Below are 25624 nucleotides of genomic sequence, written 5' to 3' on the forward strand. Positions count from 1 at the left end.
TAAATCTTATCAGCTTCAGCTTTATTTGTGATTTCAGCTTTGAAAGTTTACAGTGTGGGTCACAACCATTACAAGGTTGCTTTGTTATTTCTCTCACAATGCAGGTGGAATTCTCCTTTTACCTAATTATTTATAAAAATTTATAGGCACAAAAGCAGGGTATGCATCATGAAGTAGCTGAGAAAAGCAGCTCCTGGAACAGAGAAAACTTCTCTATACCCGAAATTATTTGTCAAAAAGGCTGTACACTGCTTCTGCACTATAGCACACAGGATTCAAACACTTTATTCATTATTTCATACAGTTAAAATTAGAATCAGGGAGTGCTGCTTACAAGTTCTGTGTAATGGAAGGGAAATTTAACAATAGCAGCCAATATCGGGAGCCAAAGGACAGGAAGAAAAAGAACAGGCACATTGAGAACTGTACGAATATGTAAAACATATCACTGTCAAACCAGTGCAAGAGTTTTGGTTTGTCATGGAAAACGTTTACTAACTATAACCACTTTTTACTCTGGATTCTGATTCTCAGCATTCCAGCGTGGCTTAATAATAGGTCCAGTTCAAGCACAGACCATAAATCACAATCAGTCCTCCCACTGCTGAAGTTTTAAATGAAAACAAACTGTATTACTTAGATAATTTCAAATATTTTCTTCAGTTCCATAACAAGCTGCCAATCAGACTTCTGCATCTCATCTCGGAACCAGTCTTTCAAAGCATCAATGGATTGTCGGCTGATCTATAATTTAAAAAAAAGTTGGTGAAAAGTTCAATAAATTATTGAATAGCAGGCTTAAAATTAACAGTGTGCACAAAAACTACTATTGTTTTGAGCAAAGAAGTAATTCCAACAAGAACTGTTGTAAATTTGATTTCATCTATTCTTGCCCCCAGCTAGTTGTTGCTCAATATTAATAAAAGCTTCAGTCTGAAGAGTCACAAGAACATTAACTCTGCTTTCTCTCTACAGTGCTGCCAGACCTTAGTTTCTCCAGCTATGTTTTTGTTTAAAAAAAGACTGTCCTACTTAATCAATGAGTGTTCATGTACTTGCACTCAGTATTAGTTTACCTAATTCTCAATTTGTCTGGTCTCTAAATGTGTCAGATTCTGCCTTTATATGAAGCTCCACAGGGAACAGATGTTTCAAACAGTTATATTACTTCCTTGAAAAAATGTTAATTCTTGTGCGATACCAATAAAGCAGAGTTAAAGGTCAGGATCATATATACTAGTTTGTATCTAGTCAGTTTTCCCAACCTTTGTGGCAATAAGTGATGTCCAACTATTGTAATACTCCAGGATAAAGTAGCAAAATCAGATGTTGATGGAACTTGCTGCATTTCCTAGATTCCTTGTTTAATTAAAAGAAAAAAGTATGTAATTTGATGGATTATTGGGATGCATTAATATTTGACATCAATATACAAGGAATAATTTAATCTGCTTATTAATGGTAATTATGAAGTAAAGCAAGTTCCACGTTTCTGAAGGATTACACTTTTTCTCCTCTATTAGATACAAGGTCAAAAATTAGGCTCAATTAAATCAAAACTTTTACTTCTATTTAAATTTGTTCTATGGAGCATTTGCTTATTCTTGTTTGTACTGTACTTATTCCTACAACTTGTTTTATCTATCCAGCTCTTTATTTGAAGTAAAATTATTCACTCAAAGTTTCTTCTCTATAGCTGATACTCAGACAAAAGAGGTACCTTTCTTCCTATTTCTACTAAGTCATTAAGTTATTTTCCTGGTTTTTCTTTCAATCTTCTTGAAAGCATCAAAGTCTGCTTGAAGGCAACGTGTTCAAAATTTCATTTAATGTCAGTTTCCTATTCAAGGCCAGCATGATTTGCCTTGACTTGAACAAATTGTCCTTGAGCTCCAAACAAGTATTGTACTCTATTTACTGATAAAAGCTTCACGTTAAGCACTGGTATAACCAATCTGTAACCACATATGATTTTTTTTTAAGCATCGGCAAAGGTTTAAATATAAGTTCACAAAAATATCTTAGTGTTTTAGAATAGACTAAATAATACATACAATTTTGTGCACATTTTATTGCAATTTTATTGTTTATTTGCATTAAAATCAGAATGGCAATTATCTAGCACATTCAGCAAATTAATCCAGATCCTTTTTAACACGTAACATAAAATAACCAAAATAACAAAACAGCAATTGTAGAGAGGAACTCTCATGGTCTCTGACCTAGAAGCTCTTAAACATAAATGCAAAATCACAAACAAGGATTGGTGAAACAACAATGCGGACTCTGTATTTAAAGATAAGACTGGCTATAGATAACATTCATTGGAAGTTATAGTTCACCTCAGTCCTATCACTGCTGCTCAGGCTGCCTAACAACTTGTAATTAACTCATATGGCTCTGAGCAACAATCTGCTGCTCCGTCTTTCAATTAGAATCCATTCTTCAAATCTGAGACCAGGCAATTAGTATTCTATAATAGACACAGTTGCAAGTTTGTTGAACACAACAAACAAGTTGCAGGGAATTGGTCTTGTGTGGAAACTCTGGTCTATTTGTCATCCTATCACAATACCTCACACTTAATATTCTATAATAGTGCATTTGTAATGTGGCCAAATATTTGTGTAAATGGTGGGTGGTAAAAGTGAAAGAGATTCCTGATCAGACATGTGATGAAAAAAAATGTTGGAGCTTTAACATCACCATCCACAACTCCATATTACAAAATACATCCTAAAATTGCATGGTACTACAGTCTCCCCAAGTGAACTGTAAAACCATCAAGCATTTGTATCATAAAATAGGCAACACGTTCCTTCATTGTTGATATGCAAAACAATCAAAGAAGCAAGGAGATATTGAAGCACGCAAATCTCACGTTAGATCTTACTTCAAGTTGAGAAGTGACCATTCACCACTGATCTCTACTGCCTGTTATGCTGTTACTTTTATTCCATGGGCTTGGAGCGTGCTTACGTATCAATTGTTATCTTCATTAAAATATCTTTGGACATCTCATTAACTACATTACACCCAACAGCCCTTTGTTACCTCAAACACAATCAAAATAATTTAATATGATTACCTTCATCAAATCCATGCTGGTTTTCCTCAACTAAAGTGCAAGGATATCAGCATGGATCAAGGGATTAAGCTAACAGGATACAGAAGGAAAGAAATGGCTGTAACTGGTGGAATGCCACAGGGATTAGTGCCAGGTCCTCAAATATTTACAAACAAAAGTTAAAATTTCAAGTCCAATGTGACTTCTTCTGAACCAAAATTCTTCTCCATTTCAGAAGACAATGAATATCAGACTTGAATTTTTTCTCTCCACAAATGCTGCTGGTGCTGAATTTCTACCGCACTTTGCTTTTATTTTAGATCACCAACATCTTTACATAATATTACAACAGAAACTTGACAAGAAAGAGTTGTGAGGAAGATATCAAGGGGCTTCAAGTGAACTAAACAGGGCAAGTGGGCAAGATCAAGTAGATAACAAATTTAAAGTTATAGGAGGATAGCACAGGAATATGGTAGATGATCAGCCATGATTTCAATTGGTGGAGCAGGTTCGAGGGAATTGAATGACCTACTCCACTATCACATGTGTAGAGTCAAAATGTGTGGTGCTGGAAAAGCACAGCCGGTCAGGCAGCATCCGAGAAGCAAGAGAATCGACATTTTGAGCATAAGGTCTTCATCAGAAGCATTCCTGATGAAGAGGTCATGCTCAAAACATCAACTCTCCTGCTCCTCAGATGCTGCCTGACTGGCTGTGCTTTTTCAGCACCACACTTTTTGACTCTGATCTCCAGCATTTGCAGTCCTCATTTTCTCTTATTACATTTGCAAGAGTGTTGCAATCATTTCAGGTTGAAATGTACAAGTAAACCATACTTTGATTTAACCCTAAAGAGAATGATTTAAAAATTGTTCTTCACAGACAGAGGAATTGGTGGAAACATGTTGTTGGGTCAAAATCCAGGAACTCCCTAACAGCACTGTGGGTCTGCCTACAGCAAAGACTGCAGCAGCTCAGACCACCTTCTTGAGGGTAACTAGGAATGGGAAGTAAATGTTAGCCAGCCAGCCATGTCTACATCCATAAGCTAATAAATACACCCTCTTTCACACAACTAAAATATTTTGGTTATGGACGGATGGACTGGAATAAATACACCCCTTGCCCATTTATAATAATTCCAGAGCTGTAGCTGGAGACTCAAGGTGATAATGGCCATGCTGTCAGCACAGGAGTTTGAAAGGATAGATGAACAAGTGTAGACATCAATAAAGGAAAACTCAGAAGCAAAAAACTTTGATCAAACTCAATGTCACCACAACAATCCATATATGCAATAAGTGATTGACAATCTGCTGCCTGTTGAGTCTTTCTCCCTATATTCAAGGGGTGTGAATTTGCTTCATTCAAGAGTTGTGCGGGTCACTGACTAGGCCAGCATTTGTTGCCCATAGTTATATTGTTCCAAGTCAGGATCATATGTAGCTTGGAGGGGAACTTGCAGTGTTGATGATCATTTCAATTGCCCATCTTTTCCAATGCCAAAATAGTTAAAAGTCCAACATGATAGAATTACCAGAGAATTCTCCAGTGACTTTTGCCTAATCAAAGTAAAATGTTTAAGGTATGCACATGCTGGTGCATTAAACTAGTTAAATATTGAAATATCTGATCTTAGACCTGGTGGAACCAGCAGGTTTTCAGGCAAGTTATAGACTTATAGTCATAAGACTCACACAGCAGGGAAAAAGACCCTTCAGTCTAACTAGTCCATGCTGACCACGTTCCCAAACTAAACTAGTCCCATCTGCCTGCCTTTGGCCTATTTCTCTCCAAACATTTCCTGTTCATGTACTTATCCAAATATCTTTTAAATGCTGCAACTGTACACAAACACCATTTTCTCTGGCAGTTAATTCCACACACAAACCACTGTGAAAAAAATGCTGTCCCTCAACTGACAAGAATAGAGTAGGAAACTGGTCAATTAAAAGGATGGTTTAAAAACTATATAGGCAGGTTATTTATAAAGTCAGCAATCACAATTATAAAAAGTAATATGAACAGGATAGTAAATAGAAACAGCTATGTTCCTATGAATAGACAGGCAAGTAATCATTTTTGGGTGTGATAAAAGGGTCAAAAGCCCCAGAGTGATGATGTGTTTTTTTTTAAATAACAGAAGTAGTACTGATGACAGGCCCAAAAGTCAAAACTAGCAATCAAAATGAGTAAACAAGGACATGGTGTGCTTGTATGACTGTAATTGGACAGCTACACAAGTTAAGGTTCTGGTGTAGCAAAATTTCGTAGTTTTAAACTTTGGAAATATGATTTAATGAAAGGCACTCTGGACAGAGCCAAGGGGGCAGTGCAGGGATACAGTAAAGCAAAACTCAAAGGATAGTGTAAAAGCATATATCAGAGGCATAGATATATCAGTCATTGCAGATTCCATGTAGTACAAAGCAGGGTTATACAATTTCTTTTCATCCTATAACTCAAGTCTTACTGATATTATAATCAGTTATCTTCCCTACAAATCATCATCCTGACACACTGGAGAGATATTTGTGTTCCAAAAGTACCCTGAGGAATGTTGTCGTGGTCCTCATAGGATCACCCATGACAGCAGTACCAGACAAAATGCTGTCCAAAACAAAAAATGTGCACCATACTGGCTGTGAAAGCAGAATAAACCTGCAGTAGCAATAATCTGACCACCAACCTATTCCATGGTCAATGGTGTCCAAGGTGCCCATGTTATCAAAGTCACAAGCTGACTTTTACCAAGGTGTATTTGCCAATATCAGTGACAACTGAGATCTGGAGACAGGGACAGGCCTGCAAACCTAGGAAACCTTCGTCAAGAATATACACACTAACAGTAGATGCCTGTGTTGGGACAGAGATGTCTTTCAACACTGTCACCTGGATATCCTCCACTCACCTGAAGTGAAGGAAGGGCTAGAAGATGTGCCGAAATAGGCTGTCAAACTTCCTTCTGCCATTATTTGAGTCAAAGGTTAAGTAATGTCTGTATCATTTTTTTCCATTCACAGGACTAATATTTGCTGGGCAGATGATCAACTTCTTCCGTCAGAAATGAACATCTACCTAGCACAAAGTCATCATAAGAACAAAATGTTCAAGAGAGAGATCAACATCTCAACCTTGAGTCAACTCACAATCTATCCTCCAGTATCCTGTGGTAAAATTCATAGATGGAACATCATCAGTAGTAAAACTATAACAAGCAAACAGATTAAAAACAACAAAGTCTGTAGCAATAATGGTATCACAATTGAGGTCTTCAAAGCTGTCAGCCTTATACTCAAATCAAGACTACATGCACTCATTCTGCAGATTTGGGAGGAAAAGAATGCAGCCCTGACTTCCAGAATTATAGAGTTGTAACTATCTTCAAGAAAAGTGATAAATCATGCTGTGGAAACTATGGAGTGATTTTCCATACTCGGGAAAATCCTAAAACTCCATTCCACTAGAGTGTCCACTTCATGTGGGTGAAACAATCCTACCAGAAGCATAGAGTGAATTTAGAGCTTGCAAAGGAACCTCTGACATGGTTTTCAATGCCAAACAAATCCAAAAAAAAAATGGTTGAGAACACCACCAATAATTCTTCGTTGCATCATCAACTTGACTAAAGCATTTGGATCAATAAATTGAGATACTCTGAATTGTTCCCCAGAAATGCGGATACCTAAGAACAGAGCATGTTTCCACCATGAAGCTTGAGCAAGCATTCATGCACCTCTCTGTCCCCAATCATGACAGCCGGCTATGAACAAATCAGTGTTGTATATACTTTACGTACAAGCTTGATGCTGTTGACAGACAGCATGCAGGTGTGTCGTTCTTCATTACATTGCAAAGACATAAGAATGTTCTGCAACTGTTCAGAGAGCAGCATTTTGAATTCTGCTGTAAATATCCCATATGGTATGAGAACGACCGATAAAAGTTCACTTCAATTAATTCAGACTAACAAACACATTTATTGTCAGTTCAATAATCTTGCTAAGATTCAAAACTCAACAGCACACCAAACAGCTTGAATCTGTACTGATTACTATATCATGTAAGTTTAAAAGAAACACCATTTACAAAATTTCTGGTTACAGACCAAACAGCTGTCCTCAACTCAGAAACAACCATGGAATGAATCCTGCCTTTACAAGTGCATTGAACATACATAAAGTATAGACAAGGCAACGGAACAGTCATATATTAGAGCAAAAAAAAAATCCATAACCCTGCAGGAGATAGATAACTGTTGATACAGAAGAATCCTACATTCAAGTCCATCATCAGAGTCCCATGGATATTGCATGAATCCGACTCACACGTATGGCACCAGTGGTTGACAGTAGCTGCAGCAGTATTCAGACATATTTGATGTGACCACATAAAATACCTGACACAGATAATACAAATCTCACTTAGACATACCATGTCTATCAGACCTTGGCATTCTTTCTGATTGTATTATTGACTTTTTTTCCCTGCAAGAACCAAGAGGAAAATGAAGCATATATAAGGCTTAGGAAGCTGAAATCAGATAAGGCCCTTGAGGAATATAAAGGCAGCAGAAAAGAGCTTAAACAAGGAATTAGGAGGGCTAAAAGGAGGCCATGAAATATTCTTGTCAAATAGGATTAGGGAAAATTCCAAGGCATTTTGAATGTTTAACAGGAGCAAGAGCTAGAGAAGGGGTGTATCTACTCAAGGACAAAGGAGGGACTTTATGCGAGAAGCCAGAGGAAATGGGCGAGGTCCTTAATGAGTACTTCGCATTGATATTTATTGAGAAGGACACAGAAGATAGTAAGAGTAGGGAGGGGTATGTTAATATTGATCTGCCCTGGAATATCAAGATGGTGATGATGTTAGGTGTCTTCGAAAACATTAAGGAAGATAAGGCCTCAGGGCCTGATGGCTTCTATCCCCGGATACTGAAGGAGGCAACGCCGAGGTCCTGACAAAGACCTTTGCATCTTCTTTAGCCACAGGCAAGGTCCTAGGAAACTGGAGAACAGCCAATACTGCTTCTTTATATAATAGGGCAATAGGGATAAACCAGAAAATTATAGGCTGGCAAGCCTTACATTAGTGATAGGGTGATTACTAAAGACAGCTCTTAAGGGCAGGACTTATTAGGGATAGTCAGCATGGCTTTATGCAGGGAATGTCTTATCACACAAGGATGACTGATCAGGGTAGTGGATGTTGTCTACATGAACTCCTCTAAAGCATCAGACAAGGTCCTTCATGGTAGGTTGGTCTAAAAGATCAAATCACATAAGATCCACGGTGCATTGGTAAGTTGGATATAAAATTGGCTTGGTCATAGAAGACAGAAGTTGAGAGCGCGTTGCTAAAAAAGCACAGCAGGTCAGGCAGCATCCGAGGAACAGGAGAATCGACATTTCGGGCAAAAGCTCTTCATCAGGAATGAGGCTTATTCCTGATGTAGGACTTATGCCCAAAACACAGATTCTCCTACTCCTCGGATGCTGCCTGACCTGCTGTGTTTTTCCAGCACCACACTCTCTACTCTGACCTCCAGCATCTGCAGTCCTCACTTTCTCTTCCATGTTTTTCTGGATGTCTGTTACCAGTGGTGTTCCTCAAGGATCAGTGCTGGGACCTCTGCTGTTTGTAATTTATTTAAAACGATTTGAATAAAAATGTAGGTGGTCTGATTAATAAGTTTGCAGAAAACATGAAAATTGGTAAAGTTGTGGATATTGAGAAATGTTATCAAAAGTATACAGCAGAATATAGATCAGTTGAAAAATTAAGGGGTGAACTGGCAGAAGGCACTTAATCCCAACCCACAATGATGCATTTTGGGAGGTCAACTGAAAAAGCAAAGTGTACATAAATGACAGGACGCTTTGGATATACAGAGGGATCTTGGGGTGAGAGTTCTCTGCTCCTTGACAGTGGCAACATAAGTGGATAAGGTGGTAAAGAAGGCATGTGGCACACATGACTTCAACAGTGTAAAGTTGACAGTTGTATAAGGTTTTAGTTAGGCCACATCTGCAGAACTGCTTGCAATTCTGGTGTCCACACTATAGGAAGGAGGTGGAGGGTGCAAAAGAGGTTTAGCAGGATGTTGCCTAGATTGAAATGTTTTAGCTATAAGGTGAGGTCAGACAAACGCTTATTGTTTTCACTAGAGCATTGGAGGGTGAGGGGTGACCACAATGCAGTATATAATACTAAAAACAAATAAAATTGACGGGCGTTGATAGGGTGGATAGTTAAGAGTCTTTTTCCCAGAGTGGAAATATCAAATGCTAGGAGGCATAGATTTAATGAGAGGGGGAGAAGTGTAAAGGAATCGTGAGGGGAAATTTTGTTTTTGGACACAGAGGGTGGTATGTACTCTGAATGAGTTGCCAGGGAGGTGGTAGAAGCAGATACAATAGCAATGTTTAACAGGCATTTAGACAGACATGAATAGGTCAGGAATACAGGGATAAGGACTATGTGCAGACAGATGGGATTAGATTCGAATGGCATCATGGTAAGTACAGACACGGTGTGTCAAACAGCTGGTTCCTATGCAGTACTGTTGTACGCTTTATATACATGGCTCAGTGGTTAGCACTGCTGCCTCACAGCACCAGGGTCCCAGGTTTGATTCTAACCTCTGGCAACTGTCTGTGTGGAGATTGCACATTCTCCCTGTGTCTGCGTGGGTTTCCTCTGGGTGCTCTGGTTTCCTCCCACAGTCCAAAGATGTGCAGGTCAGGTGAATTGGCCATGCTAAATTGCACAGTGTTAGGTGCATTAGTCAGAGGAAAAAGGGGTTTGGGTGGGTAACTCTTCGGAGGGTCGGTGTGGACTTGTTGGGCCGAAGGGCCTGTTTCCACACTGTAGGGAATCTAATCTACATCTGTGCACATACTGCGTGATGTAATCAATAATACACAATGCCATCCAAATTCAATGGCAAAGAATAACACCTAAAGAATGAGTCTCACATTCACCTCTAGCAGTCTGTAGGCGATGTCATGATAATATTTCATATGCTTCAAAGTTTGGGAGAAGATTTGTAGCTCGGGTGCTCGTTGTCGTGGTTCTGTTCGCCGAGCTGGGAATTTGTGTTGCAGACGTTTCGTCCCCTGTCTAGGTGACATCCTCAGTGCTTGGGAGCCTCCTGTGAAGCGCTTCTGTGATGTTTCCTCCGGCATTTATAGTGATTTGTATCTGCCGCTTCCGGTTGTCAGTTCCAGCTGTCCGCTGCAGTGGCCGGTATATTGGGTCCAGTTCGATGTGCTTATTGATTGAATCTGTGGATAAGTGCCAAAACTCTAGGTATTCACTGGCTGTTCTCTGTTTGGCTTGTCCTATAATAGTAGTGTTGTCCCAGTTGAATTCATGTTGCTTGTCATCGGAGTGTGTGGCTACTAAGGATAGCTGGTCATGCTGTTTCGTGGCTAGTTGGTGTTCATGGATACGGACCGTTAGCTGTCTTCCTGTTTGTTCTATGTAGTGTTTTGTGCAGTCCTTGCATGGGATTTTGTACACTACGTTGGTTTTGCTCATGCTGGGTATCGGGTCCTTCGTTCTGGTGAATTGTTGTCTGAGAATGGCTGTTGGTTTGTGTGCTGTTATGAGTCCGAGTGGTCGCAGTAGTCTGGCTGTCAGTTCAGAAATGTTTTTGATGCACGGTAGTGTGGCTAGTCCTTTGGGTTGTGGCATGTCCTCATTCCATTGTCTTTCCCTTAGGCATCTGTTGATGAAATTGTGAGGGTATCCATTTTTGGTGAATACATTGTATAGGTGTTCTTCTTCCTCTTTTTGCAGTTCTGGTGTACTGCAGTGTGTTGTGGCCCTTTTGAACACTGTCTTGATGCAACTTCTTTTGTGTGTTGGGGTGGTTGCTTTCGTAGTTTAGGACTTGGTCTGTGTGTGTGGCTTTCCTGTATACCTTTGTGGTGAATTCTCTGTTCGGTGTTCTCTGTACCATCACGTCTAGGAATGGGAGTTGGTTGTCCTTTTCTTCCTCTCTAGTGAATCGGATTCCTGTGAGTGTGGAGTTGATGATCCGGTGTGCGTTCTCTATTTCTGTGTTTTTAATGATTACAAAGGTATCATCTACATATCTGACCCAGACTACTGCGACCACTAGGACTCATAACAGCACACAAACCAACAGCCACTCTCAGACAACAACTCACCAGGACAAAGGACCCGATACCCAGCATGAGCAAAACCAACGTAGTGTACAAAATCCCATGCAAGGACTGCACAAAACACTACATAGGACAAACAGGAAGACAGCTAACATCTGCATCCATGAACACCAACTAGCCACGAAACAACATGACCAGCTATCCTTAGTAGCCACACACTCAGATGACAAGCAACAGGAGTTCGACTGGGACAACACTACTATTATAGGACAAGCCAAACAGAGAACAACCAGGGAAATCCTAGAGGCATGACATTCATCCACAGATTCAATCAATAAGCACATTGAACTGGACCCAATATACCGGCCACTGCAGCGGACAGCTGGAACTGACAACCGGAAGCGGCAGATACAAATCACTATAAATGCTGGAGGAAACATCACAGAAGCGATTCACAGGAGGCTCCCAAGCACTGAGGATGTCACCTAGACAGGGGACAAAATGTCTGCAACACAAATTCCCAGCTCGGCGAACTGAAAAAATGCAAGTCTGGCTGCATCGGATCCTTCTTCAGAACTGATTGTAGCTGGGAAAAGTTTGGTATTTATGCAGAAGGTGGGAGGAAGTGATAGGTGGAGATAGAGCTCAAAGAGAGAGAAAACCGGTTGGACAAACAAAGGACTGGGTAAAGATCAGCCTAGGAGTGTGAATAGCTGCTAACAGGGACTATTAGTAGCTAACAATAGGCGGTTTATAGTAGCTGATGACAAGGTCTGGTGTGAGGGTTGGGGTAAGGATATGGGAAAAAGTGCTCAAACCCTAAAATTGTAGGACTTGATATGGAGCCCAGAAGGCTGAAGAGTTCCCTAGCAGAAAATGAGGCGCTGTTCCAGCGAAGGTAAACTGATTCATTGAAAACACCGGAAAAATACAAACTGCAAGTGGTTACTACAACAAACAATTTCAATTAGATTTGAAAATCTTGAAAACTTTGTATGGTGAACATTGTTGTAGTTGACAGGAGAATGGATTAGTTTATTTCCACCAGCACAGTAACATAATTAATTCTAAGGTACAGAAGCTAGTTAAATGTCTTGGCTGAAGCTTAGTGGTTTCTAAAGTAGATACTGAATTCTACTTTTACACCACTCAGTGAACAATTACATCTGTTCAGATGTCTGCATCTGCAATTTGAATATTAAACTTAATGGGCACCATAAAGTTGAATACTTTGTCCATTCTATCCTAGTCAAGCAATACACCTAGCAACACATGATTATTTTTTAATCTTGCTTTCTTAAATTGCAACTTTAAAGTTACAATCTATTTTGTAGAAAGATAGGAAAATATGCTTGCATAATTTTCTTTATAGAACAACATCATACCTTACTGACAATGAAGTCTGTAGCTTCAAAATGCCGCCCATACATTTTTGGCGATTCTCCCGGAATGGGTTCTATTTTAATACAGACCTCTTGGCCTTTTCGAGCAACATCAACTTGCTTATGATTCACTTCAATACTAGTGACAATTCCTATATCAACAAACTGGAAAAGGATAAATAATTAACTTATATGAGTAGTCTGACTAAAAACAGGATAGACTTACAAATGTTAACAACTGAAATCTGTTCAAAAATATAAACCGAATCAACGTAAACTAAAAAGTTAAAAACAATATATTTTTTCATCACTTGGAAAACAAAACTTTGTGTAAACTTACATTTTTTGAAGGAACACACACAGGGGTGCCTTGTTTCAGAAGGCCAGCTTCCACAGAAACTCCTATTACAATTGGATCACGAGAATTGAAAATGAACTGAGGGATAATGCGCAGTTTTGAAGGAAAAACAGCTACATGTCTACAAAAGGAAGAAAAATTTAGATATTTAAACACACATTAGAGACGAAAAAATTAAAGACCTAGGATATCCGATCTTCGTCTGAAAAATTCTCATGTTCAAACCTTAAAATAACTAAGTACATCACTTCCCAGTTAACAGCCTGGACTCATTTATATGAGGAACAAAATCAAAATACTGCAAATGCTTGAAATCTGAAATAAAAATAGGATAATGTTGAAACTGTTCAGTAACATAAAATGAAGAACTGTGGATGCTGGTCATCTTAAACAAAATCAAATTGTATCCATGGGGAGAAAGCAGAGTTAACTTTTCAGGTCTGTAATCTTTCATCAGATCAACATTTCATTCATTGCTTCCCACTCATGTAGATGCTGCCAGGCTTGCTATTTCAAAGTGTTTCTCTCATCAGATCTTATTTGTTGTTTCAGATTATGATGCAACTTTGTTTCAATCATTCACGTTTGTATTTGTAAAGAAGTGAGCACCCCAGTAAAAGAAAATGTATAACATTTTGTAATTTTTTTTTAAAAAGGAATGACTCCGATCAATAGAAGTCACCATCAAAAACTAGTAGTGTCTCTAACTTTTACAGAAGTTAAATGATAATGTGTGTATAACCCTAAGCAGTCATTTAAGTCATGAACTTACTTGAATTCTTCTTGCTTTTGTTTTTTGTAATCTTGTCTGTATTTTGTGAATTCATCAAATAAATGGTAGATAATTTCTGCACTGAAGATCTTGACTCCGAGTGTATCAGCAAGCTCCTGGGAATCTCGCTCAACCTTCACATCAAAAGCAAGGATAACTGAATACCTGTAAAAATAGGAATGAGAAGTTACTTTAGACCATTACATTATTCAATGTTGAAGTTCAGATATTGTCACAGTATACAAACTTAAATCTATAACTTAAAGGAACCTACATTTGTGGGCGGCACGGTGGCACAGTGGTTAGCACTGCTGCCTCACAGCGCCAGAGACCCGGGTTCAATTCCCGCCTCAGGCGACTGACTGTGTGGAGTTTGCACGTTCTCTCCGTGTCTGCGTGGGTTTCCTCCGGGTGCTCCGGTTTCCTCCCACCGTCCAAAGATGTGCTGGTCAGGTGAATTGGCCATGCTAAATTGCCCGTAGTGTTAGGTAAGGGGTAGATGTAGATGTAGGGGTATGGGTGGGTTACGCTTCGGCGGGGCGGTGTGGACTTGTTGGGCCGAAGGGCCTGTTTCCATACTGTAAGTAATCTAATCTAATCTACATCTTGAAGCTTCTTCCATCACTTTGTTAGACACAGATGCTGTATTTTCTGTCCTCTCCCTCTATCCATCAGTACTCTTATCACTCTCTCATAAACTCCCGGGAAGGTTCTATCAAAATTTTTAACTGTGGGGGGAAATCCTAGATGTGCTTTAATAAAATTTTGCTTTGATTGGATATGGCCACATTTTAATGTAAGGAATCTTCTTCCACCTACTTTGTGCATTTCCTTCATTATTTTATTTTATTAAGAAACACAACTCTGGTTTCTTAAATTCCTTTCTCCCAGGTAAATCCACAGAAAGTATCAGCAGACTACTTCCAAAACCAGTACATTCTTCTTCTGTGATATTCAAAACAGAACCAGGCTTCCAATTTAGGCCTACCAACTTGACTGTATAATTGCAATTATACTAGCTACACTTGCATTTTGGTGTCATTGGGAGATTAGCACAAGTCAATTTCTAATAAGTAACCTCACTTCAAGACAAAATGATCAATCCCTGAAGGTGGCAGGATAGATTATTAGAGGAGATATATGGGACACTTGCCTGTAGTTAGGACACAGGACTTTAGTTAAGCCACAGCTGGAGTACCGTGTGCAGTTCTGGTCACCACATTGCAGAAGGGATGTGATTGCACTGCAGGGAAAACAGCAGGAGATTCACCAGGATGTTGCCTGTGATGGAGAAGGCTGAGAGGGGATCTGATAGAGGTGTAAAAGATTATGAAGGGCATGGACAGAGGGGTAGAAAGCAGCTGTTTTCCTTAGTCAAAAGGTCAAGAACAAGGGAGAATACTTTTAAATTAAAGGTAGACAGTTGAGAGAGGACTGGAGTAAAATACATTTCACCCAGAGGGTGGTGGGGTCTGCAATGAACTGCCTGGGTGGTATTTGAGGCAGGTAACCTCCCAACCTTTCCAAAGTCCTTAGGGATGTGAAGTATTATAACATTCAAGTCTATGGGACTAGCATAAATATTAGTGTATTTTTGGCAGTATAAGCTCAATGAGCTGAAGGGCCTCTCCTATACTGTATAAATCTATGATCAATCTTTCAAATTTCATGCAAATTTCCATCAGAAGGCTAGAAAAGTCAATTTCAGTAAAATGAAAAGTATGTGATATATGGGACACGAAGAATTCAGCTGGAGGAAAAGCATGTGAGATGACTAGTGACATCGATCTTCAAAGATCGTGCAACTATTAAGATGGCTAACAGGTTAAGATTTCCATCCGATCAAGAAGCCATACCTAGGATGGCTAACTCCTCAGAATGCCGTTGGGAAATTGAAAAGTAATCAAATGAAAAGTAATGAACTTCTGTAGCTGTTTTCTGTTAAATGAATGGATGGCCCTTTTTTCAAAACTGAAGGAGTCTGGAAATAAATGGTCATCATGCTATTGACAAAGAGAAAGGTGGGGTGAGCAGAACTGATTGAGACTTGGACGAAGGAAACAAATGTACTGTAGCCAAATTTGCAGACAAACAAGTGGGTGTACAGGCAAGATGTGAGAGGGGTGCAAACAGTTTAGATAGAAAGATTGATTGAGCAGCAGGTAATTAGGGAAGCTAATGGAATAACGGTCCTTATTTCAAGGAGGTTGGAGTATAAGAGTAGGGAAGTCTTATTGCAACTGGACATGATGCTGGTGAGATCACATCTGGAGTACTGAGAGCAGTTTTGACCCACTTATTTAAGGAAAGATAGCATTTCATTGGAAGCAGTTCAGAGAAGGTTCACCAGGATTATCTATTGAATGAAGGGACTGTCTTATGAACAAGTAAAAAAGGTTAGGATAAAACCAAAACACTTGACCCCACTCCATAAACTCCCTGTCTACAGATTAGTTATGCTGACATGTTTTGCATTGGTTCCCACTATTGAAGCCAGGGGGTGTGATCAATTACCACGTTGCTTTGATCAACCTTTGCCTTCAAATGCTATATCATCTCAACCTTATGAGAAATTGTTCCTATTCACACTATTTCCTATGCTGCATCCTAACCTGTTGTCTCTAATCCCCACAAATGACTTCCCAACTTACCCATCTCAGCAATGGCTGCTGAAACCTTCAACTTTCAGTGAACAGACCCACATGACTGATGATGGCCCAAGCCAAAGGTCTGACTTGGAAAGACACTCCCAACTGATGATAGACAAGCCACCTGAATCCCCAAACTCCTACTTTCCAACAATTTATCATCAGACAGTAGCAAAAATGAGGATCAATCAGCTCACGTCAGCAATAAGGATGAAGCATTTACAAATTTCAATTGGCCGGCAGCTAAACCGTGGAGTGGAGACATTCAAAAACAATTCTTGTGATTACGACAAGTCAAACTTCACAGCACCCTTGATGGGAAAACATTAAAGTCTATGGTAATTTTCAAATGTAAAACCAGGCTGACAAAATAGCTATTGCTCATGGCGACGATAATGCTTGAATGGATGTAAACACAAACTAGGAACAGGAGTAGGCCAGTCAGCCCTTTGAGCCTGCTCTATCATTCAATAGAATCATGGCTAATCTTCCATCTCAAAGCTAAGTTCCTCTTTCTCGCCATAATCTTTTATGCCTTTATTATCTAAATAAACTTGCAATCTTTTTCTTGAAAATACTCAGTGATCTGGCATCCAGCCTCTGACACAAATTCTACAGGTTGACCACGCTCCAAAAGACTTTTCTCATCTCAGTCGTAAATGCCTACACCTATCCTGAAACCATAAATGCCTGGTTCTATACTTCCCAAACAGGGAAAAAAAAAGTCCCTACACCAACCTATTGAGCTTGTTAGAAATTTTCCAAGGAATTATGTCAGCAAAAGAAAAGGCATCGAGGTTGAGAATCAGCCTTGATCATCGTGAATGGTGCAGCACATTCGAAGGGCCAAATGGCTTACCCCTGCTCCTTATGTTGCTATGTAAACTCTTCTAGCTGTGACAGCCAGGAAAACGTGGCAGTAAAGAATGGTTTGTGGAAGTATGTAAAAACAGAGACAGTGACAATGTGAGCTTTGGATTTGCACATGAGTGCCACTGGAACTCTAGAGGTCACTTCCCACATTGAAAACTTGTTACAATGGTAGAACAATGACATGTTAAAGAGGTTTCAAATTTCAGAACTTTGCACTGCACTTTAAAATCAACATGAGGCAACAATTTCTTTATGTAAAAAACGTTTGGATTATTGCAACAGCTGTGTTTAGAACTTACTGAGGATCGTGTTCAAGCATCGCTGAAGCTTTCATCACGTCTTTCTTGTGCACAGGTCCAATGTTAATTCCAGCATACTATGACAGAAAGAGGAGGACAGATTTTGTTTCATATTGAAAATAAAGCAAACAAATGAGAAATAGTAGAAATTTCACACTACAATACTTACTGGCACATTTGATGCCCGAAGATATTCTAAGAGTGCCTCCAAGGAACCCAATGTAGAGGCTTGTACATAAACACCCTTCTCCTCAAGTTTAATAGAATTCAGTGTCTGCTTCAGTTCGTGGTCAAGTTCATCCTACCAACAGTACCGTGACAAGATTTCAAATTACATTATGGCCACATTTTCAAACTTAATATTGACTGTTCAATGTTACTTTTGAAGATAGAAACAGGCAAGTACAATAACAGGCAAGGATAATTAAAAGTGTAAAGAAATGTACATTTCCAGATACACCACATGGTTATGCAAATGTACTCTTAATTTTACATCAGCATCAACACAATGTTCACAAGGCAATGGAAACAAGGATCAGACAAAATGCTAAATCTAAAATACGAAAATATTTGATTTTCCATTAAATGCTTTTCAATCTTAAAATAAACTCAGCATTCACGATTTAAAAAAAGCTTATTTAGTGAAATTACATATATTATTCCAAATAGCAGTTCAGTAGTTACGACACAGAATATTCAAGAACTCAAGCTTGACTAACTGAAGTAGACTAATACTATTTGTTACAGTAACACAGGAAAATCAGAAATTATGGAGGCAGATGTTTCAAAAAGATTCTTATTCAATCTGATTTCCAATCTAGATGAATAATACTTCTAATGATCAGGATTTTAAAAAAATACAGAAAGCATGTGTGGTGGGAGAAAATGGTGCAGATTTCAAACACTATCATATAGAGAAATTTATTAGTTGACAGTAAATATTGAATTTATGCTTTTATGATCCCAGAAACTTCATTTTGAGCAATGCATTATTGGAGTTCTAAGGATCTACAATGACAATCAATTCCACATGGATAGCAATAAGATTTTGAAGGTACTTCAGCAATTCTTAAAATTTACATGTATTTTCAATCAACCTGTTCAGACATGTTACAATGCACCTTCCAGAGTAGGTGGGACTGGAACACAAGCCTCCTACTTCAGAGGTAGAGACACTGCCACTGTACAAGACCCCAGATGAAGTTTTATATACTGATAATGCTTTCAGACAAAAATACAAACCTTTAGAACTGCAATTTCATCGTCTTTGTGGGCTATTAGTAGTGGTAAACCTGCAAGAGATTTCTCCAGATCTTTAGCAAGAATCTTCACACCTTGTGCAGCCCAGACTTCCTTCTGTTTCTCATACGGATTCTGAAAAAAAAATGATAACCACCTTAAAGCAAAAATGTCATTACAAATTCTATTATTTTTTCACTGAGCCAATATAATCATAAAATCCCGACAGTGCGGAAAGAGGTCATTTGGCCCATTGAGTCTGCACCAACTCTCTGAACAGTATCCCATCCAGACCCAGTTCCCACCCAATCCCCATAACCCCCAAATTTGCATGGTTAATCCACCTAGCCTGCATATCCATGAACGTTATGGGACAATTTAACATGGCTAACCCCACCCTCCCCCCCCAATCTGCATATCTTTGTGGGAAGAAACAGAAGATCTGGAGGAAACCCGAAGTCACAGTGTGCAGGGTGTTCTAGCTAGGTGGATAAAGAACTGGTTGAGCAACAGGAGACAAAGAGTAGTTGTTGAAGGGAGTTTCTCGAAATGGAGAAAGGTGACCACTGGTGTTCCACAGAGGGCAGTGTTGGGGCCACTGTTGTTTGTGATATACATAAATGATCTGGAAGAGGGCATTACTGGTATGATCAGCAAGTTTGCAGATGACAAGATGATTGGTGGAGTAGCAGAAAGCATAAGGGACTGTCAAAGAATACAGGAGGATATAGACAGACAGGAGAGTTGGGCAGAAAAGTGGCAGATGGAGTTCAATCCAGACAAATGTGAGGTGATGAATTTAGGCAAGGCTAATTCTAGAGTGAATATTACAATGAACAGAAGACCCTTGGGAAAAGTTGATGGGCAGAGAGATCCAGGAGTGCAGGTCCATTGTATCCTGAAGGTTGCTGCACACGTGGATAGAGTCGTCAAGGAGTCATTTGGTATGATTGCCTTCATTGGATGGGGCATTGAGTATAAGAGCTGGCAAGTCATGTTAAAATTGTACAAGACATTGTTTCGGCCGCATTTAGAGCATTATGTACAGTTCTGGTCATCACATTACCAAAACAATGTGGATGCTTTGAAGACAGTGCAGAGAAGGTTTACAAGTATGTTGCCTGGTATGGAAGGTGCTAGCTATGAAGAGAGGTTGAGTAGGTTAGGTTTGTTTTCATTAGAAAAAAGGAGATTGAGAGGGGACTTAATTGAGGTTTACAAAATCATGAAGGGTAGAGAGAGATAGGCTTTTTCTCAGGGTGAAGGATTCAATAACGAGAGATCACACTTTCAAGGTGAAAAGTTTAAGTACTTCACACAGAAGGTGGTGGGTGTCGGGAATGCATTGCCATCAGAGCTAGTTGAGGCAGGCATGGTAGATTCATTAAGATGCGTCTGGTCAGATGCATGAGCAGGCGTGGAGCACAGGGATACAGATGCTTAGGAATTGAACAACAGGTTTAGATAGTAGATTTGGATCAGCTCAGGCTTGAAGTGCCAAAGGGCTTTCCCTGGACTGTAAATTGTCTTTGTTCCTTGCTCTTTGAAACCAACGCAGACATGGGAAGAATGGACAAACTCCGCATAGACAGTAACCCAAGGTGAAAATTGAACCAGTGACCCTGGCACTGTAAGGCAGCTTGTGCTAACCACTGAGCCACTGTGCTGCCCATTTTTGGGGTGTGGCAAATGTGGATGACAAAAGCAATGACATTTTCTTTGAGTCACACACAAAAGTATCTGCACATTTCCTAATAAATATTGTCAACCAAATTAACCAAAAAGAACATTTCAATTCACTTTCAGAAAGCGTAGTTAGAGGATAGTGATCAGGTGCAATAATGCTGTCTGACTTTATTCTCTCTAACATGAGTAATAACCACACAGGTTAAAGTCAGCTTGCTCAATAATGCTTACAGAAAAACTCTAACTCAGTTTAAACTTTTGTTTTGCAAGGTATCAATTCAAGGCATGCTCCCCAAAACTTTGAATTCTTTACCACACAGGATCGTGGGCACTTCATTGTTCAGTATGTTCAAAACAGAAATAAGTTGATGTTGGACACAAAGAGGAAGAAGAAATATGAGCATACTTCATAAAAAAAATTGAAATTGATGGTCAGCTGTGAACTTATTGAATGGCACAACAAGATCAAAGGAAGATTTTATTGTCATAAAAGAGGAGTAAATTTAACTTACTAACATGTGCATCTCTTCAATAAAGTAATATTTCACCAGTAACACAAATAAATTCCTGCACTAAAATAGTGTAATCCTACAAACATACTATATTCTCAACAAATAGACATATAGTAATGAAAATTATATAGAGCCATAAATAGGAACAGGAAGAAAGTGAGGACTGTTGATGTTGGAGATCAGAGTCTAAAAGTGTGGCACTGGAAAGGCACAGCCAGTCAGGCATCATCCAAGGAGCAGAAGAGTTGACATTTTGAGCATAAGCTGAAGCGGAGAGTCGACTCTCCTGCTGATCGGATGCTGCCTGACCAGCTGTGCTTTTGCAGCACCACACTTTTGACCATAAATAGGAACTGTCCAATATCCTTATTTCCAGAAATATCAGTTTTGTATCACTAAGTACATTTCTTGAAATATAATTGCTGTTACTATATAGCTGAAATGAGAATATAAAACCAAGAACTTTAACTGAGGAAACTTCATCTACTTAGTACTCAACTCACCTGGTCATATACACTTTCAATGTCCTGTGCTTGACGCTACTGTATTACCTGTGAGACTACTGCAGTTCTGTTTCCTGTATATTAAATTTAAAACTACGATTGTCTTGAAATTAACATTCTCTTATCCAAATGAATCGATTTAAAGTATTCACCTGAATTACATCAGAACTGCCCATTGAGCCTGCTCCCCCATTCAGTTAGATCATGGCTAATGATCTATCTCAATGCTACTTTCCCCATAGTATCTCCATGTTTATTGATGTCCAGGAATCTATCAAATGGTGTCTTGAACATGTTTAATGATTCAGCTTCCAGAGCCATCTCTGATAGAGAATTCAATCCCCTGTAATACTTTACATACTTTAACAAGTATTCCCTCAAATCTCTTTCCAATTGTTCTCTGGAGATTAACATTCTATATTTTTTCATACCCGATTCTGAAGATTATTAGTCTCGCATCTCCTCTCCAAATCATGACTGACGCATATGTATCCTTCATTGTGACACAGTTATCAAATTGTATACTGTAACTACTTTTTTCAAGTTTAATTGCATACAATAAAATTAACAGATTCCACTAAATGTTTCTGTTATTCATTAGATATCAAAGAGAAAGTCATTTAGTCATTTAGCTTCACAAATGAATTCTTTCCAAAGTCACAAGTGTTCAGTTTACAGATGTGGATACAGTTTTACAGTTCCTCTAATACTGAAATGGACCAAGGGTCTACTGAAAGTTATTCTAACAGGTATTGAAAAATGCAAAACGAAATTTGATTTCTTAAAGGATAGGTCAGTATTAGGGGAGAGATAGACAGACACAGCATTGCAACTTTTTGTTGGCAGTGATCACAAAAGCCCCATACAAGATTAACATAAGTAAGTTTTATCAAAGTACACATACTAGGTAAAACATCAACATATGTTTATAACATAGCATTACTTTCCACAAGAAGTAAAACTCCATACTTTTACTCTCAGCTCTTTGAGAGGCGGTGGCAATAGAAGACCTCTGATTTGTGTAACTATAGGACCTTCAACTCCAGGAACAATAATAGTATCTCCTTCCTTTATGTTCCCATTGATTAGAATCACATCAATAGTCGTTCCCATTCCAGGAAGTGCTTTCACCTGGGAAACATTCAAACAAAAGACACAAATTTACTGTTGCAAAATGTATTTTGAGGTTACAATCATGTCTGTGTTGGGTCATTTCTTTTGCTTCAACTCCCTTTTTCAAAGACTGGTGAGTCATAATATCATACAGTTCAATGAACATATACAGTCAGCTGGTGTTTTGTCATCTCTGGTTATATGCTTAGATATTAGCACCAACAGGTGAACTGGATCTGGTTACCATCTTATTGAGGACATGCATCAATATTAGTCAATTGCCAAAACATACATGCCTGAAAAGGACAGATCCAGCCCATTATATGAAATTCTAGGCATGTGTTCATGATTGGTCAGTGCATTGTGCATTAATAGTTCAAACGGAAAGGGCCATTTTCCAGCAGAGGTTTAAAATCAAGAACATGATTATTCATTCAGGCAAACATCAATAAAACCCTCTGGCACCTTTTGAAATGAACAGAAATTTCTGGTTCCAATACAACATCCTCTCACTACACATCTTCCAACATAATTAAGAACAGTGAAATTAAACAAAGAACTGCAGAGAAGATGATAAGTCATAGACGTTAGGCCACTCAGCCCATGCCATTCAATCATGATTGATAAGTTTCTGAACCCGATTCTCCGACTTTCGCCCCGTAACCCTTGTTCCCCTTGACAATCAAGAACCTATCTATCGCATTCTTAAATACACTCAGTGATCTGGCCTCCACAGCCTTCTGTAGCAATGAATTCCACAGATTCAACACTTTCTGGCTAAAGAAGTTTCCCCCACCTCCATTCTAAAATCTCTTCCCTTTCCTCAAAGACTGTGCCCTAGTCTCTCCTACTAATGGAAACATCTTCCCAACGTCCACTCGGTCCAGGCCATTCAGTATTCTGAAAGTTTGAATTAGATCCCCCACTCATCCTCCTAAATTCCATCCAGCATAGACCCAGAGTTGTCAAACATTCCTCATATGTTAAGCTTTTCATTCTTCGGACCATTCTCATGAACCTCCTCTGAAAACACGAAGGCCAGTATATGATTCCTGAGATATCATGGTCAAAACTGTGCAAAATAGTCCAAATGTGGTCTGACAAGGGCCTTATAGAGCCTCATTCAAGTACTCTCAGAATAAATGCAATCATTGCATTTGCCTTCTTAACTCCTGACTCAAGTTTACCTTGAGTGTGTCCTGGACTAGAACTCCCAAGTCTCTCTGCACTTCAGACTTCTGAATTTTCTCCCCATTTAGAAAACAGTCCATATTTCTATTCTTCCTACCTCTCACTTTCCCATGTTGTACGACATCTGCCATTTCTCTGCCCACTCTCCTAATCTGTCCAAATCCTTCTGCAGCCTCCCGCCTTCTCAATGCTACTTGTCCCTCTACCTACATTTGTATCGTCTGCAAATGTGACCAGAATGCCCTCAGTTCCTTCATCTATATTGTTAACCTATAAAGTGAAAAGTTGTGGACCTAATACCGAGCTTGGCGGAACACCACTTGCCACCGGCTGCCATCCTGAGAAAGACCCTTTTATCCCCATTCTCAGTTTTCTAAAGCCAGCCAGGCTTCTGTCCATGCTAGCACCTTGCCTCTATACCATGGCCCTTACCTTACTCAGTAACCTCCTGGGCAGCACCTTGTCAAAGGCCTCCTTGAAGTCCAAGTAGATAACATCCATCGACTCTCCTTAATCTATCATGCTTGTTACTTCCTCAAAGAATTCTAGCAGATTTGTCTGGCATGACCTCCCCTTGATGAAACCATGCTGACTTTGCCATACATTTCCAAGTATTCCAAAATCTCGACCTTCACAATGGATTTCAGGATCTTACCCACGATCGAGGTTTGGCTAATTTTCTGTCTGTACTTTTCCGTCTTTTGCCTTACTTTTTTTAAACTTAAGTGTTACATTAGTGATTTCTCAGTCCTCCGATACTCTTCCTGACTCTGGTCATTCCTGAAAGATCGCCACTAACACCTCCAGTATCTCTTCACTATCTTCCTTAGAACTCTGGGGTGTAGTCCATCTGGTCCAGGTGATTTATCTATCTTCAGGCCATTCAATTTTTCGAGCACCTTCTTCTTGGCAATACTTAGCTCTTTCCCCTCACTCTTGAATTTTTGGGATATTACTCATGTCTTCCACCGCGAAGACTGACAAAGTATTATTCAGTTCCTCAGTCATTTCCTTGTTCCCCACTATCTCTCTACCATCATTTTCCAGCAGTCCAATGCCCACTCTTGCCTCTCTTTTACCCTATATATATCTAAATAAACTTTTACAGTCTTTGCTTATATTACTGGCGAACCTACTCTCAGATTTAATCTTCTCCCTCCTTATTTAATTTTTTGTTGCCCTCTGTAAGCTTCCCAATCCTCTGGTTTCCCATTACTCTTTGCCTCATTACATGCATTCTCTTTTTACTTTTATGCTATCCCTGACTTCCTAGTCAACCACGTTTGCCTCGTCCCCCTTGTACCATGTTTCTCTTTCCTCAGGATGAATCTCTGCTGTGTCTCCTGAATTACTCCCAGAAACTCCTGCCACTGTTGTGCCATTGTCTTTCCTACTAGGGTCCTCTCCCAGTCAATTCTACCCAGCTCCTCCCACATGGCTCTACCTTTATTCAGCTGTAACACCATTACTTCTGATTCCAATCTTCTGCCTCTCAAATTGCAGATTAAATTCAATCATATTATGATCACTGCCTCCTAAGGGTTCCTTCAACCTTAAGCTCCCTTATCAAGTCTACCTCATTGCACATCACTAAATCCACAATTGCCTGTTCCCCAGTGGGCTCCACCACAAGCAGCTCCAAAATGCTATCTCATAGACACGCCACAAATTCCTTTTCTTGCAATCCACTATCAACCTGATCTTCCTAGTCCACCTGCATATTGAAATTCCCCATTATCACTATAACTTTGCCTTTTCTACACATCTTTTCTGTCTCCTGGTATTTCTTCCACCACAGCTCCTGACTACTGTTTGGAGGCCTGTACATAACTCCAACTATGGT

At 39.4% G+C, this 25624-nt stretch overlaps 1 protein-coding gene across 4 annotated transcripts in view; it reads right to left on the minus strand.

Annotated features, from left to right (window-relative positions):
- eif5b (eukaryotic translation initiation factor 5B) overlaps window positions 1-25624 on the minus strand; it is a 90366-nt gene continuing 64742 nt past the window's right edge. For all 4 annotated transcript variants that reach the window (XM_072577647.1, XM_072577648.1, XM_072577645.1 and 1 more), the window contains 8 exons: window positions 22447-22608; window positions 18780-18911; window positions 17707-17838; window positions 17538-17614; window positions 13718-13882; window positions 12928-13066; window positions 12591-12752; window positions 1-744 (listed from right to left, as the gene is read on the minus strand). In XM_072577647.1, the coding sequence (XP_072433748.1) occupies window positions 637-744; window positions 12591-12752; window positions 12928-13066; window positions 13718-13882; window positions 17538-17614; window positions 17707-17838; window positions 18780-18911; window positions 22447-22608 (1077 nt within the window). In that variant the 3' untranslated portion in view covers window positions 1-636. The remainder of the gene's footprint in view (window positions 745-12590; window positions 12753-12927; window positions 13067-13717; window positions 13883-17537; window positions 17615-17706; window positions 17839-18779; window positions 18912-22446; window positions 22609-25624) is intronic.

This window comes from Chiloscyllium punctatum, chromosome 9, assembly GCF_047496795.1.
Source record: "Chiloscyllium punctatum isolate Juve2018m chromosome 9, sChiPun1.3, whole genome shotgun sequence".
Taxonomy (NCBI): Eukaryota; Metazoa; Chordata; class Chondrichthyes; order Orectolobiformes; family Hemiscylliidae; genus Chiloscyllium; species Chiloscyllium punctatum.